Genomic DNA, 17122 nt, shown 5'->3' on the forward strand with positions numbered 1-17122 from the left:
TCTTTTATCCCTTCAAATCTTACTTTTGTTGACATCTTAAGTCACATTTTGACCTTTTAAACTTATTTTTTATCCCAATAAAATGTAGAATTTGTCAAATGGCGCTTCTTTCTTTGTCCATTTAGCCATAGGGGCTAACATTTTATGTACCAAAGGACATTTAACTGGCCAATTTAAATATAATAGACTACCACATTAAAGTGATTTATTTGAAATAAAAAAAGAAGTACAACTTCCTCAAAACCATTAGCCTTCTTAGTGCTCACCTGGGAGCTCAGATTGTAACAAAGTTTTGAGTTTAAGGGCACAAATTCGATTAATTTGAGACACTAATAACAATAAATTTACATATAAACAAGCAACCAGCTAGAAACAAACCTCGTCTGACACCTACAATATTTCTCTGAACTCTAACATCCTGTTTAAGTACTACTCCGTTATATGAATTGATGCCAGACTACTACTAGGCCTTTGCAAAAGCTTGTAAGATGCACCTGATGTTACTTGATATCAAGGTAACGTCACACTGTGGAGTTTCCACCAGTAAATGTCTGTCCATCATTTGTGCAGGAGCTGGGCAGTGTTTACAGCACGCTGGCCGCCATCCTTAACTCCGGCGATATCGAGTTCTCTCCGGTCGCCTCGGAGCACCAAACAGACAAGAGCGACATCGCCAACAATTCTGTTCTGGAGAACGGTGAGACGATAGAGAGAGAGAGAGAGAGAGAGGCGTGATTCTTGATGACTATCCAATAATATTCTTATTTCTGAGTCTGCAGCTGAGGTTGCACATTTGCACTCCCTGCATGTTTCACTTGTACTCTGTCTCCTCTAGAAATGTTAACTTCCTTATCTCGTGTCCCCTTCAGTGGCATCGCTGCTCTGCATCCGCTCAGACGAGCTCCATGAAGCTCTGACCTCCCACTGCGTTGTGACCCGGGGAGAGACGATCGTCAGGCCCAACACGGTGGAGAAGGCCGCGGAGGTGAGGGACGCCATGGGCAAGGCTCTCTACGGCCGCCTCTTCAACTGGATCGTCAACCGCATCAACGTGCTGCTGCGGCCCGACGGCGACCCAGGGTGAGATCAGGAGTGAGAGGATGTGATGTGTTTGAATGAGGTCATCTCAGATGAAAAAGTATGTGTGCAACAAGTTTAAGCTTTTGAAATATTATATTAATACACATGTAGTGAGGACCAGTGGTCTCTATCAGTCTCAAGTGAGATTTCAAGGGTTAAATATCTAAAATATTTAATTTAAATTCAAATAAATCTATCTGAGAAGGAAAAAGATGCTGACTCACTGCTCACAACTGAAACCACTTGTTGTCGACTCACTTCTGGAGCTCAAGTGGACGTTTGATGAACCGCAGTGGACGCTTGGACACAAATAACAGAAGCGGTAAACTCTTTAAATGAGAACTGACCTTTTTATTCTCACCTCCAGAGAGAACGACAAAGGCTTGAACATCGGCATCCTGGACATCTTCGGCTTCGAGAACTTCAAGAAGAACTCCTTCGAGCAGCTTTGCATCAACATCGCCAACGAGCAGATCCAGTTTTACTTCAACCAGCACATCTTCGCCTGGGAGCAGGTACAAACACCTTAAATCAGTCAAAAAAAGGCTTGAATCCCTACTGGACAAGCACCTTATATGCATTTCTCACCTTGGTACTTACCTCATTTCCATCTAAATGGTGATAACATGTCATCATTTGTCACTCCGCGCTTTAAGAGAGACGGCAAGGGTAAAATATGCTGCTGTCTTTATTTACGGGGGAGGAGAATGAGGTTGGCGATTCTCCCTTTGTGCAGTCTCGTGGGTGTGTTTTGCCTCAGGGGAGGTGGCAGAGAATGGTTTGCTAATGTTAAATGATTTGGTCTCACCCATGGAGAGGAGCTATAAATCATCCCAAACGAGGGTCAATTAGGAGTTGAAGACAGTAAGCATTTGACTTAATCTCACTCTTGGGTATTGTTGGCACCCAGCCCAGAAATACATTTGTCCTATACAGCCACCATGTATATAGAGGGCACGTGTAAGATGACTCGTCTAGATTTACCTATAGTTTACACACGTGGTCACATATTGTCTCGATACGTCTGCAGATTTTCCCGCCGTGGCTCGTTCACCTCACAGCGTGCAGGCCACGCTCGAATAAACGTGTTGATTTGATGTTGTTTTGCTCCAGTTCTGTCCTTTTTTCTTCTCGGCATAACAGTCTCCGGTAATGTTGCTGAGTCATGGTAGCAGCTCGGAGAGAGAGTCAGTCAACCTGATGTGATCACGTTAGCCGGGTATAAAGTGGATGTCTTGGCTCACTTTGCCCTCCAGAAGAAGAAGAGCGGGGGGAAGGTGGAGAGCGTGGAGAGCGTGGCGAGAGGCGGCACGTTCGCTCGATGTCAGATGTCACTCTTTCTCTGACGTGTCTGCTTTCTGAACTTTCTGTTAAAAGATAAAGCTCAAAGGACAGGCAGTAGATTTAAAAATACACTGAATGTTTCTGCATCTGACATAATAAAAACAGAAAAATGATCATTTCTTGTCGAGATAGCAGCCCCAAAAAGTGAAACCACTGCACACAGGATGCATCAATGCAAACTATCCGGCCGTTATCATGTTCACTTCACTATTCTGCTGTAGGTTCAGTTATCTTCAAGGTACCTGAACAACCAGCCGCTCTTCCTGCCGACACATTTCTGGCCTTATTGTAGCTGAAAGTGCCCAAAAGTGACATTTAAGATAAGATTTATTGATCCCACACCTTTGGAAATGTACTTGTTACAGCGCACAATGCACAAGGTGGATAATAAAATACTTAGAAATGAAGAATTATGGACGTCCTGGTGGATCAGAGCGAGCGTACGAAAGGCATCCCCCCTCCGTCTTCCTCGTTTCCTGTCTGTCTCACAAGTTTAAAGTTCATCCAGCCACGTCTCGGATGCCACACTCTCCATAGCCATCTTATTTGGACGAGATCTCGCGTTCTCCGCGATAACAGGCGGCCTGGTTTGTACCATCTTACCATCTTTTCTAGCTTCCGGCGCTTACGTCCAGCTCTCCTTCCCCGTCTCCTTCTCCTCACTTTAAGCAGGGATCTCTGATCTTTCCACAGAGAGTACGCTGTGAACAAGAGAGCTGTGGGTCACAGGAAACATGAAAAAAAGTCCTAGAAATATCAAAAACAAGAATAAAGAAGTGTTCAGAGCTGCTGTCACTGGCTGGCAACCAAAGGGCGCAATGGCAACAGTCAATATTAACAATCTACCCTTGAAATGATTGAGTTAGGAAAGTTTCCACCAGAACTTATACGTTATTTAGACGTACTTCTTGTGTGCAGGATGAATACCTGAATGAGGAGGTGGACGCTCGGATGATCGAGTATGAGGACAACCGGCCCCTCCTGGACCTCTTCTTACAGAAGCCCATGGGGATGCTCTCGCTTCTGGACGAGGAGAGTCGCTTCCCGCAGGCCACGGACCAGACCCTCGTAGGTCAGTCAGTGTCTTTAGCTTGCAGCAGGAGGGTGGACTGAGTTCTCTACGTGTCATATTAACCGATGTGTCCCATTTTAGAGAAGTTTGAAGACAACCTTAAGACCAAAAGCTTCTGGAGGCCAAAGAGGGTCGACCTCGGCTTTGGTATTCATCACTACGCTGGGAAGGTACGGGAGTTTTTATTTTAAGCTGAAGCTGCTTCGTGTGTGTCGACCTTTACATAAACATTCTCCTTCTCTCCCAAACTCTAAGGTGATTTACAACGCCGCGGGCTTCTTGGCCAAGAACAGGGAGACACTACCGGCCGACATTGTCCTGCTGCTGAGGTCGTCGGAGAATGAGCTCACTCGCAAACTGGTCACCCATCCCCTCACCAAAACAGGTGATGAAGAAGAAGCACCTGAGAGAACAGGACGAAAAAATAAGAAACAATCGGCCGTTGTTGCTTATTTTAGCCAAGCTTTCCTCTGTTGTCTGCCAGACTTTTTGGTTGTAATAAGCCGGCCTTGGCAGCGAGAGTAACCTTTGTTGGCAGAGCGGGCTGCCAGCTCCGTCAAAATCAAATCACAAAGCCAATAATCACATAATCACTCTCTTAAAGTAGTCCTAAAGCTGTCGTGTCCAGCTCACATAAAGGACTCCTGAACTCCTCTGCTGTCTGCTCCATTGACTTCAGTGATTTCAATTAAGTTTTAGTTTTTACAACCAATTTCAAGACTTCTAGACTAAAAAATAACCCAGAAATATGCACACAGGCCTGTTTCTGCAGACATACGAGTGAGTAAGAGCAGTTTGTGTTAACCGACTCTTCATCCTCCCTCTTTGTTTATTTCACAGGCAACCTTGCCCACACCAAGGGTAAAGGCATAAACACAATGCGCAGCCCGCGGACCCCGACACGCACCATCACCTTAGCCAAGGTACTTACAGCGCCTGTCTGCGTTATCACTGTATTATCTCCTACATCCGAAACTTCCCCCTGAAAACTTGTCCAATCTATTTTTTGTTTTTTTTTGTTCACTCGCAGAGCTCTTGAATTACAACTCAGCCTCCCTTTGTCTCCCATTCCTGCACCTTCTTTCTGTAATTACAGCTTCTTCTGTTTTCTCTCTTTGTCTTTGCATTTCTATCGTAAAAAGATGGGAGTCCTCTCCTTATACAGTTCTTTTTCTGTCAGTGAGGTAATCAACGTGTTTCCACGTGGTTTGTGTTCATTATTTGACACCAGTGCAAACACCCGCACTCAGTCTAGAGCTCCTAAAATGTACAAATAGATCTAAACGTAGAGATTTGTGTATTTTAACTAGCATCTGTGTATGTGTTACATAATTATAAGAGTTTATGCAAAACAAGCTATTTTCGTGATATACACACAGTGTGTAACCTCACTTTGGAGGACACTCCTCCTCTACCCACTCCTGCTGTACTAGATTCTCGGTTTATAGCGGCATGCTGATAAATATAAAGTACTAAAACTTTACATTCAATAATCAGCTTTTCAGTTTTTCAGTTGCCAACGGGCCAAAAAAGACCTTAATTAAAAAAAAAACATGTCTTACTTTAGTGAATTTATTTCGATTGTGGTGGTTTTATGCAATTGACAGTAGCTACATTTAAATGAAACTGTTTGATGAGTTCTTGAATCTATTTCCATTCATCTGCATACGTTAGACAAAAAGCTCATCAAAGGGCTTCGCTCTTAAGAGGCATTCAAAATGCTATGAACAGTATTAGGCTTGCTATAAAGTGGTTCCCCCCCCCCGGTGTAATAGTGAAACATGAAACATGCTGGATGCAGGTTAATGCATTTGTACTTCATGTCTTTATGAGAGCAAATAGTTAATTAAAGACGTTTCTTAGCGTGTAGTTTGTGTTTGTGAGGTGACGGGTTGCGTCTCTGCAGGCCGTATTCTTGATGTTTCTTTCTTTGTTTGTCCATCTCGTGCGTCTCTTTTCGCAGCCTTCTCTGGAATTAAAGCTCGCCCCCGCTCTCGATACCAAAGTACAAATGCAAACGGTGATTTAGTGATTTTTTAAAAAAGTCGTTTGTAGAGAGAAATTGTAATGAAAATGTGACTTGCATTACAATTCTTACTGTAAGGCGTGAATCGCCTTTTCAGATGTGTTTGCACTTTTAAACTTTAGGTCCGTTCCCTCATGGCCTCATGTCATCGTACTAAAATATTCCCTTGCATCTGTAGAGACACGTACAGTCAGCCGTGGATTATTGTGATTTTTGACCAGCTTCGTGTTTGTTTGTTCAGCCGGGTGAAGACACGCCTTCCCACCCGAGAGAAACCACCAACATGAGAACGCAGACCGTGGCCTCGTACTTCAGAGTAAGTCTGTTTTCTCTCACCAAACTTTGTTGCATGAATCAAGCTGCGTCTCATGTTCTTCACTCTTCTTATATTTGTTCCAGTACTCTCTGATGGACCTGCTGTCCAAGATGGTGGCAGGGCAGCCTCACTTTGTTCGCTGTATCAAACCAAACAACGATCGGCAGGCCCACAAGTTTGACCGGGAGAAGGTTCTGGTTCAGCTGCGCTACACGGGAGTCCTGGAGACCGCCAAGATCAGACGGCAGGGCTACTCTCACCGCATCGCGTTCGCTAACTTCGTGAAGAGGTCAGCAGTCTCTTCAAAATACATTAAATATGTTGCTGGAAAGACTTTAAATGATTTATTACTGAAGTGTGGAGTTTAAAACAGTTTTTCACCAGTTTTCAGTCCAGGATTTTTTGTGGGCGGTCCTTAAAGGGTGGCTCGATGACACGCTGAGGCCACCCTGAGTCTACCAGCAGCCTGTAGCCTATGTCTGGGAATATGTGTAGTCAAATCTGTTTACGTGTGTCGGCACACACACAGAGGAATCATTTAAATTTGGCTGGGTGGTTAATAACAAAACATATTTTTTCCTACTTTAGACTTTAAGTGATGTTGTATGTGTGTTGGCTCTTGCATTAGGCGTCCAGCTGATTACACTGACTGTTACAGGTATTATACCTTGGCCTTTAATGCTCAAGAGGAGCCAGCTGCGTCTCAAGAAACGTGTGCTACCATCCTGGAGAAAGCCAAGCTGGAGCACTGGGCGATGGGGAAGACTAAGGTAAGTAGAGATGTTTGAGTTTTTTTAATTTATTCACACTCCACAGTTTCTTGTAGTACGTGCAAGATTGTTGTTGCACAAACAGGTGCAGTGAGACACTTAGATATTATGTGGTACAACACACTCTGCTGCAAACAGGTGCCACCCTAATGAAGCTTGTGAGAGGCACAATGAAGAAATGTAATTTGCTGTTCCGGTATTAGTAGATCTAAAATAGATTTCAAGTGTGTGACGTGTCTCTACGTTCAGGTGTTTCTCAAGTACTACCACGTGGAGCATCTGAACCTGATGATGCAGAAGGCCACGCAGCGGATCGTCCTGCTCCAGGCTTACGTCCGAGGCTGGCTGGCGGTCAAACGATACCAGCGGATATTAAAAGAGCGACAACAAAGTGCTCTGGTGCTGCAGTCAGGTTCGTAAACTGTACTCTGCGCAAATGTTATCCAGAAAATGACTCACCAGGCAGTTTATTGTAACGTTTTTTCCGTGCCGATTCATCGATTCCAGCTTACAGAGGTCAGAAAGCTCGGAAGAGGGTGGCTGGCGACAAGAGCAAATTGAAGTTAGAGGCCTTCATCGTCCAGTTTCAGGCTGGTGAGAACAAGTTATCCAACAGGATCTGTGTCTGGTGTGTAATTCATTGGTTTAACTCTTCGTCTCCTTCAGTTTGCAGGGGTTACCTCGCAAAACAGAAATACAAGGAGCTGCTAGATGAGAAGAACAAAGCTGCGACCAAGATTCAGGCTCGCTACAGAGGGCACAAGGAAAGGAAAAGCTTCCAAAGAAAGAAGTATGAAGCGAGAAATTCCCACGATCTAGCACTAAAAAACAAGTCGGGTTTGTTGTTTTTGATGTGTCGATTTTTGTTTGTAGGGAAGTGAGAGAGAAAGAAGCCCTCAAAGATATAAAAGAAGAGACTCCGGAGCCGGGAAAAAACAATGAAGAGAACGCTGCTGGTCCCAGCGACGAAGCAAACGACGAGGAAGACGAAGCTAAAGCCGCCGTGGTTCTCCAGAGCAACTTCAGGGGCTACAAGGAGAGGAAAAAGTTTAAGGAGAGGAAGAAGACGATGGCTGGCGATGAATTAGAGATACCAGCAGAACAAGAAGGTGGACAAGAGGGAGGAGAAAAGACAGAAGATAAACCAGAGGAGGAGGAAGAAGAAGAAGAAGAAAGTACATATAAAGCAGAGGAGAACGACGACAGCGATCACACTCAGGTGCCCGAAGACGAGGAGCATACAGAAGTGGCAGATGAAGCGGTGATGGAGGACGAACCAGCAGCAGAGGATGGAAAAGAAGGTCAGGAGGAGGACAAGGTGGAGGAGGACGGACAAGAAGAGGCTGCAGGGGAAGAGGTCGGCAACATAGAAGATGAAACCAAAGCTGCCACTGTTCTCCAGAGTAATTTCAGAGGTCACAAAGAGAGGAAGAAGTTGCAGGAAGAAGGTAAGATCCCGGCTAAGAAACCAAAAGCACCTGCAGCTGAAGCAAAAGTCGAAACGCCAGCCGAAGAAAAAGAAGAAGAACCAGCAGAAGAACCAGCAGAAGCTCAGGACGCAGTAGATGTTTCTTCAGTTGATGTCAAGGTCGACGACCAAGACGAGGCCAAAGCCGCTGTGGTGCTTCAGAGCAACTTCCGTGGCCACAAAGAGCGCAAGCGTCTCGAGGAGGAAGGAAAGCTGCCTCCGAAGAAGAACAAGGAAAAAGACGTTACACCGGAACCTGCAAAAGAAGAAGAAGAAGAAGAAGAAGAGCAAGTAGTGACGACAGAAAACTCAGAGGCAGAAATCCAGCCGGATGCTGCCGTGGATGGACAGGACGAGGAAAAAGCTGCTACCGTCCTTCAGAGCAACTTCAGAGGCCATCGGGACCGAAAGAAAATGAAAGCAGAGAGAGAGACGCGACAGAACGCGAAGAAAGACGAGGCCGACGAGGATGCAGGAATGGAAACTACAGAGGAGGCCGTGGAGGAGGCCTTGGATGTTACGGACGTGGTGATAGAGCGTAAAGACGAGGCGGATGAAGAAAAAGAAAGGCTGGAGGAAGAGCACGCTGCGGTGAAGATCCAGAGCAACTTCAGAGGGTGTAAAGACAGGAAGAAGCTGAAGGCCAACAAGGAAGCAGCGCAGACCGAAGCTGAACAACTGGAGAACTTCTCCAGAGAGGTAACGTTACAGTTTTTATCAACCTCTCACCGACTTATTCTTCTTTCCACTCATGCAAATCTCCTCCACAGGTCATGAAGACTTCTCAGGACTTTGCCGCCCTGCAGCAGAAGCTGAACGAGATCATCCAGGCCCATCAGTCCAACCCGGAGAACAATGGCATGTTTGTGAGAGGAAAAGCGGTCAATGGCTTGGTGCCGCCAACTGTCCAATCAGGTAAGATCACTGAGCAATGGATTTAATTCATATTGTCGGCATGGAATGACCCGGGGTGAATGCGAGTTTCTGTCTGATAGTTAGGAATGACAGGCTGCAGATTTAAGGAGGAAATGTGTCCATGCTGAGGTGTCATTTCCTGCCTCACAGAGAAGAAAACAAAGGATTATGTTCAGGCTTTGATTGTAAATATCGAGGATTTGAGGTGGGAGTTTCTCCTTGTTCGGCTCGTTCATGTTTTCTTTGTCAGAAGAAGGCGATGTTATCGACTCGCGCTCGTCCCTTGTTTCTCTCGTGAGGCTTAATTAGATCAGGAAAGTCAAGTGCCAAAACAGGAAGCGCTTCTCTCCCCCCCTGATGTGTCATCAAAAATAAAATTTGATCTGCACAGGTGATAGGTGTAATTGCTTTCAGGGTGTCGAGCGCACAGGTAGAGAGAGAGAGAGAAAATTGAAAGTTTGCCATCTTTGCAAAACGAAGCCGGCAGCTTAAAGGTCGCCGTCGACGCAATAATGTAATAATTATGTAATGATACAAATGATCGACTGCCATCATGATATGTCATCATAGTTGGATCTGTCTGATTCTGAACATTTAAATTAGATTTTTGATTTCATGTTGGACACGTTTGCTCCTCATTAATTTTGTCCACACTCCACAGAGAGATGAGATAATACAAAAACTGCTGATGGACAAATAGTAAGCGTGTGCTCACCACGATTGTGATTTATTCTACTTAAACCTGAGCCGAGCTTAAAGAAACAATGTGGTGAATGACAAACTGAATTTTCTTCAGTTTTGGTCCCCGGAGTCTGGTTCCATGTTTTGGGTTATAAACTAAACTTTTCATATTTTAATTTCTTATTTCAAATGTTACATTAACGTCTCACTTTAACTCAGTGTTTTAGCTGCCTAATATTCTATAAACTAAACCTTAACTACAAGTTTTGTCCAGAGATGATCTTCCCTACCCCTTCCTACTCATCCCTTCCCTACACACTTCAGGGTTTTGCAGCGTTCAATGAATAGCAAACCTGTTTCTGATCTTTATGTTGAGTTTAGATAAGTGGCTGCTTGGTGCAAGCTTGAGTTGTGTTGACCTTCTCATCTGGTTCTTGGCAACAAACCGAACAAGCATTTCTAAAATATCCAACTGTTTCTTTAAAGAATCTTTTCAGCGAGTCGGTGTTTTGTTTGTCGTTACTGTAGAAACACGGCGGGTCAACGAGAGAACCTGCAGTGTCTGTGGACATAAAAGGTTAATTATGACGCAACAACAACAACATAACAATTTATATTTTTCAAGTGATTATACACTCATGAAAACAGCTGTGTATATTATATTGCATTCTGTCCCCTGAATCTGAATTGATTTGACTTTTTAATGACAAATCTGCACCAAAGAGTGAATCTTTTATAAATATCACACACATTACTCCACATAGTTTCCAGTAGAGCAGAGTGTTCCTTTAATCTGGGCATGTTTGCCCTTTTCTTCAGCGTGGCGCGTTGCCTGAGGTAAAGCAGAATGAGTTATCTGTGTTATTTCCAAAGACTGCTCCCCCCTCCCTCCTCATTTCTCCCGACAGCTGTCCCTCGTGAAAAATTTTGCTTAACGTCGTAAAAATTATCGGAATCATTTGTGAGACGCACGGCGAAAAGCAAAGGGGACGCCGTCACATTGTTCTTCATGGTGGGGGGGGGGGAGAAAGGTCGTCAAATGTTAATCACGTTTTGTGAGCGAGCATTTCCAACAATTATGGCAGGAATTAATAAAGAGGCTTGTGTGAAATTGGCTTTAGTCGTTTGTGCAATGCAGGGTGACCTTTAGATGGAGTTGTTCAATAATATTACAAACTTTTCACCTCCTTTACCTGAGAGCTTTTGCACATGATGGATTGTTATTTGCTGCTTGTTTTTTCCCCCCCTCTCGCATGAGCAGTGATTAATAATGAGCAGCAAGCAAAGGTCATTGTAATATGGTAATAATTGCGTCCATAGATGAATATTGTAACAGTATATTGCAACAAATCCAGTACAGCGTGCATGGAAAGCTGTGCGGGGAAATCGAACGTGGATCATTACAAAGTTATACGCCGCTTTGTTTGTGTCAGAGGTTGTTTCGCATCATCTCTGCTGGAAAATTCACACAGGCCAAAAGGGCCTTAGGGTTAAACTCCAGCATGTATGGAGGTCAGCTCAATAAGTACAGCAGAGGCGTAGTGTCACGTCACACAAACAGTCCGTCCGGTAATCCGTCCATCCGCCTCTCGAGCTGTTTGACACTTTTTGAAGGTCTCAGATAAACTGCAGCAAGATCAATAAATCTGATTTATTCGATGACTTCATCGCTGTGAACGGAGGTGAAACTTCCCTCCCTGCGCCCTTTTACATTCACTCAGAGGAAGTGAATGTGAGTGACAGAAGAAGAAGAAGAAGAAGCTGTGGTTCTCTGGGAAGAGATGTCAGATGTCTTCTGTAATGAAATCTGACTTTCTGAACCTCAAAGAGTTCATCAGCAAAAGAAAACACAGGGCAGCATCAGCTTCGTATTAAGATACCTAACTAGGCTGCACACTGTTTTACGCTCACTCCTTTAAATCCAGGTCACTTCACATCATCTTGTTAAGGTTTAGATGTTTCTGCAGACATTATCACCAACTTCACTTCTATTTAAGGTGGTACAGACACGAGGTTGGACTTTCTTAAGAACACGTTAAAGAAAGATGTTGCACTTTTTCTTTGAGATGTCATTTTTAAAAGAGAGTGCAGTGTGGCTCTAATGTTTAATCTCTATTAAAAGACTTAAAATGACCAAAAATACACAAAAAAGTGAAAAAAATAATCATTAACTGATAAAATGAAATGCATTAATATCATTTAGTGTTGCACTTTGTATTTAAAGACCAAGTTTAGTTTTATTCTTCTTGCATCTCTTCATGAATGTGGATTTACGTGCAGAAAAATGGCTTTCCTACCTTAAATTCAACCTTAGTGTGCCTTAAAGTAATACAGATGACACTTTAACATCTGTTTAAAGCTGTTGAAATGCATTCTGGGAAGTGTAGGAAGATGCAGGATGAGGCTGAAACAAGTACAACACTTCACTGAGCTGAATCGAGCTCATCGATACCCGGCTTCTTTTTTTTTATCCTGGAACAAACAGACGAGTTTTAACCGTCTTTTGTTTCCTTTCAGCCGAAAAGAGAATGTCGCGGACCCCCCGCAGGACTCAGCAGCCAAAGACCCTGAACACGCCGGAGGACTCCACCTATTACAACCTGATTCATGTGAGTTAAAGAAAGAGATGAGGAACGATTTCAGATATTTGACACAGCAAAGTTTTGCTGTCTGCCTAGAACTCCTTCCCCAGATACTGACTCCAGCAGCGCATCGATTAACAATTTTTATCTGTTCCCAAGACGAGGAAGATCAGACGGTTACAAAGACGTCTGGAAAAGTTTCTTTAGTACATTTGACAAATAACAATTTCTATTTTTTTGTACATTAAACAGTTGATTTATTGTTCTGCTCGTGTAATTGTTTGTTTGGATCATTTCAGCAAACTGTAGCTCCTTTAGCAGAACTTCAGGTTTGTTTACATGCTGCCACTTCTGTTTCATAGTATAAAGCTTTTAATCAACATTCAATAAAGAATATTTTAACAATAATTACACCAGTGCAAATGATGATGAGATTATACAAATGTGATCACACGTATCGGAGCAAAAATTCACTGAAATCTTTCAGGTAATGATTAATAACAATTAATGTTTTAGAAATGCTTTGATTGTTCTTCTATCTTTCTAAAAACACTGGTTTCCAACATGGGGTCACATGATAAATCAGACAACCTGCAACACAAAATCATCTATTTATTTCTAAACTTTAATTATTATATGACTTTACATAAAATAATCCAAATTACGGGTGTAGCAGTATAGCGAAATCTTTGGTGGTTTGCTCCAACGTAGCGGGTGGTGGTAATGCACGTCAATGCTGGTTGTTGCCACTAAGAGGCAAAACTCACAATAAAAGTTAAAGATGAACGATTCGTATCATGTTACTTTAACATATTACCATCTTAATATGTGGTAATAAGCATTAAACACAAGAACAGCTGAGGCTTTGCAGGTATTTGGTCAAAAACTGAAGTATTGGACAGATGATGTCACAGATTTCAACCTCATTGGGGTGCTGGAGGAAAGGTCACATGATCACCAAAGTTATTTTGGGTTTTGCAGCTGGGTGTCAAGAATGTCTGCTCAAGATTTCGTTTCATCCATCCAATAGTTGAGATATTTCTTTTGCTTCAGTTTCTTTTACCTAAACTCAGAGATTAGGCGCGTTTGATTGACAGGTAATAATCTGTCCTCTGTCTCTCTCTCTGTCTCCACTCAGAGGTCTGTCCAGGACGATAAACGCAAGCCCAGGAAAGAGGAGTAAGTGTCTGGTTCTTATTTCCACCTCGTCTTAACAACCTATCGCTGCTGTTTTTAAAGAGGTTTGGCCTGACGCCTGCTTGGCTTGGCTCTGGGTTCCAGAGTAATGACTGTAGCCGAGCGCCGACATAAGGACAGCGTCTGGGTCCAAACCTAATGATGTGCAGAATTACACACATCCTCAGCCAAATTAATTAGCCTCATCCTTCACCATGGTTACATCCGCTCAATGCACTCAGTGAAATTTAATGCCAGGCATCAGAAATGTGGACGATGTTTCACATACAGTACAGTCGGAGCTCTGGAAAGTGTGTGTGTGTGTGTGTGTTCATGCATATGGCTGTGTCACAGAGGCCACGAGGTGAGCGTACCACCCAGGGCGAGGGAGGGGGGGCGAAGATAGACCGATAGGGCCGAAGAGACCGGGGTACTTTATCACAGCAGTCTGAAGACACACACACACACACACACACACAGAGTGCAACACAACGCTTAAACATCAAGGGTAATAATTTGTTAGCAGATAAATAAAGCCGGCGATGGACAGGAGCAGTTTACATGCATCATTAAGGATGAGAAGGTCAGCAGGAGAGATAGCGTCTCCGGCTGAAGCTGACAGCAGAGGAGGATGGGAGACGGGCGAGCGTGGGTGGGAAGAGGAGTGGAACCTGGAGAGGCGATGATAGTAAATGGGAGCAAAGACGTCCAGATGAGAAATAGGGAGGCAGAGTTGACCAGAAACTGCAGATATATCTGTATTTTATTGCCAATATCAAAGCGATGGCGTGTAAGATGTGACATAACAGTGATTCAGCCGATCGTCGGACTCATAAAATCTCTCGTATTTCTACTTGAAATTCCTCCGCACCCTGTGTGTCTGATAGCAACGACGGCAGCAGTTTGTTCAGAGATAATCAGAGGAAGGACAAGATAGTTAGCATGAGCAGTGAACCGGGGGGATGAACCGGCCCCAGAACCAGCCCCGGTTCAGCAGCCAGGGTTTGAACTCATTCCCCCCGGTGGGAGCTGGAAAGAAAGCAAGTGAAGAAATGACCAAATTTTTTATGAACTGAAATGAGTCCACAGCGACTCGGCGAGGTTGTACCTAAGTGCTAACTTACACACAATGCAATGACTCGACATTTTTGAGATTTTCCATGTCCAGTTTTAGTCTCTGAGAGAGACAGCAGTCATCTGTTAAGTCTTGATGGCCAGTAGGAGGATGAGTCCATGTTAAGCCTCTTTGTTTGTTGCTCTGTAAGAATTTGACAGCATCAGTTGGTCTTTGAGCCTCTTCCAGCTCCAAATCTCATTCCTGAACTGACTCCTCGACTTTTTTGGGGGCCGCCCTGAACCACATATCCACTTCCTTTACCATGCAACCTCCATGTTATTGCTTAATCTGGAGTTTCTTAGTGTAGTATCGACACAGGACATCAACAAATCAAATGAACTACACATTGTAGATGCTGTTAGTCCAGACTGGCCGTCCTCCTAATGTCTAATGTTTGTGCTCCAGTCCAGGAAAGCTCCTGGATGTGGACGACCAGTACTACAAAGGACTGTCCAGCAGCAAGTCTGAACCCTGCATCCCCACAGAGGACGCGTCCATCAGCAGCATGCCGGAGAGGAGGTCGTCCATGGACAGGAGGCAGTCTGCGGAGCTGAAAGACGCAGCCGCTGCCGGTAGACCGACCAGAGAGAGAGCCGTCACCGAACCGGAGCATCCCAAAGCTTCCGGTGACCACAGGTACTTCACTGTGTCCTATTCCAATTTATGCTGAGTCATGTTTTAATTTATGACGAAAGAATGGACTCAGAGGTCCTCTTGGTATCTTCTTGGGGCCCTTTTCCATTATTAGCTGCTCATGTGACCCGGATGAAGGTCGTGAATGACCTCCTTGATGTTTCTCTGCACACACAGACGCAGTAGACTTTATTGCAGTCGTATCTGGGTGTCAAATCCCGTGATAAGAAGCAAGAGACCCAGCTAACACAACAGAAATTAATTTGGCTTTTTATTAATTGAGGATGCCTCAAATTAAAGACAGCAGACGGATTACACAACCCAGCTGCTAAACGATGAAGACAGCTGCAGATGAAGCTTCAGTTTGTTATTTGTGATGGAGGTCACCTGCAGATGCTCTAAAGACAGATGTGGACTTTAGAAGTTCTCCGGACGGCGCCACGCTCGTGATGAACGGTCACTGAAAGATGACAAACAACATGAAACCTTTCTCCCGAGCATTAATCTTTTACGTCTCCTCTCTCCAGGCGCTCTCTTCCCAGGATGTCGTCCACGGAGAGCCGGGCTGAGGACAACCCATACGACTACAGACATCTACTGAGGAAGACCTCGCAGAGACAGAAGCTCATCAAACAGTACTGAACAAAAAACTGTTAGCGTTCATCATGCTGTATGATTTATGAGTATTTGATTCATCACAGCTTCTTGGAAAAAACCTCCACAGACTGATTACAAGTCACCGTCTTCTTCATGAAGGCTGCTGTAAATAAAAAAACGCTCCAACTTTGAAGCCGGCTGTAAATGAAGGTTTTATTTATTTATGTCATTTGTAAACTAGACGTCCACTTGAAACATCTCTAACTTGTAAAATAAAGATGATGTAAATACAAAAGCAACGCGCCTGCACTTGAAAACTTTGCATTTCCAAGGACGTATGTTTGAAAAATCAGCCTCAGTGTTGTCACGTTGTATGAAATGTACATTTTTATTCTGCTGTTTTGTTCATTTAAACATGAAAATATATCCAAATCTTTGTGACGCGTCATTTCTCGTGATAATCAGCTTCATTTGAACTGAACACACTTCTTCTTTGTCTGGTTTGGTGTTGGCGATATCAGCTCCTGTGAATTCCACGTTGGTTTGAGCGTTTCTTTGAGATCCGACCTCTGACCTTTCAATGTGACATTTGAAAAAGGAGAGAAAGCCCCACAGGGGGTGTTAGCGAATCCCCAGCGACATGCTGACTGCACGCACTGGCACTAAAAACTACAACAACAAAAGAGACAGCGAGGCAGCGAGAAAGAACTGAGTCCAGGTGCTGAAAGCCGTGCAGAGGATGAGTCAGGATTGGATGTTGGATCATATAGAAACATCTCTGTTTTTATAAATAACTGATCTGTGGAAGCTTAAAGGAATAAAACAACTTTAAAAATAAATCCACAAAATTTTGCCAAAGGCTTCAATTTCTTTCTTTTTTTGGTTGGATTGGATTAATAAATCATCAAGGATGTGGCTCAGGCCTGCAGGCTCAGTTTGTTCTCATTCATGGATAAACGGTGACAGTGTTTGATCGTTTTATTGAGATTTGTAACAGATAATATGTGGGAATAAATCCAAAATCTACAAACCAGGTTCACAATTTGTAAATTTCAAAGATTCATTTCATTTCAGGGTGATGAAACATTCAGATATTTGATCGTTTGGGTGCAATATTTTGTGCGTAAAAAGACCCAAATGCGTAATGGTGCGACAAAAATCTAACTGCTACCTTTGAACACACAACGAAAGTAATGAATACTTTTGGAGTAACGAGTCGCCAACACTGAGGAGGAAAGAGGCGGAACCTGTGCGCACTTTTTTTTTTTTTTGGATTTGAACCGTGCGTCCTCGCCTCCTCCTCCTCCTCCTCCTCCTCCTCCTCCCCGCTGTTTCCTCCACCGGA

General features: G+C 43.8%; 1 protein-coding gene across 4 annotated transcripts in view; it reads left to right on the forward strand.

Annotated features, from left to right (window-relative positions):
* The window catches only part of myo3a (myosin IIIA), a 62454-nt gene extending 46015 nt beyond the window's left edge, over nt 1–16439 (forward strand). For 3 of the 4 annotated variants that reach the window (XM_027274364.1, XM_027274365.1, XM_027274366.1), the window contains exons 18-37: nt 571–697; nt 870–1080; nt 1448–1595; nt 3343–3496; nt 3578–3666; nt 3752–3881; nt 4337–4419; nt 5460–5516; nt 5764–5838; nt 5922–6127; nt 6497–6608; nt 6858–7020; nt 7116–7202; nt 7275–7398; nt 7482–8775; nt 8847–8991; nt 12190–12281; nt 13393–13433; nt 14953–15183; nt 15708–16439. In XM_027274364.1, the coding sequence (XP_027130165.1) occupies nt 571–697; nt 870–1080; nt 1448–1595; nt 3343–3496; nt 3578–3666; nt 3752–3881; nt 4337–4419; nt 5460–5516; nt 5764–5838; nt 5922–6127; nt 6497–6608; nt 6858–7020; nt 7116–7202; nt 7275–7398; nt 7482–8775; nt 8847–8991; nt 12190–12281; nt 13393–13433; nt 14953–15183; nt 15708–15822 (3684 nt within the window). In that variant the 3' untranslated portion in view covers nt 15823–16439. The remainder of the gene's footprint in view (nt 1–570; nt 698–869; nt 1081–1447; nt 1596–3342; nt 3497–3577; nt 3667–3751; nt 3882–4336; nt 4420–5459; nt 5517–5763; nt 5839–5921; nt 6128–6496; nt 6609–6857; nt 7021–7115; nt 7203–7274; nt 7399–7481; nt 8776–8846; nt 8992–12189; nt 12282–13392; nt 13434–14952; nt 15184–15707) is intronic. The other variant, XM_027274367.1, reaches the window with a different exon arrangement.
* Nucleotides 16440–17122: the final 683 nt, after the last annotated feature.

This window comes from Larimichthys crocea, chromosome XXIII (assembly GCF_000972845.2).
Source record: "Larimichthys crocea isolate SSNF chromosome XXIII, L_crocea_2.0, whole genome shotgun sequence".
NCBI lineage: Eukaryota > Metazoa > Chordata > Actinopteri > Sciaenidae > Larimichthys > Larimichthys crocea.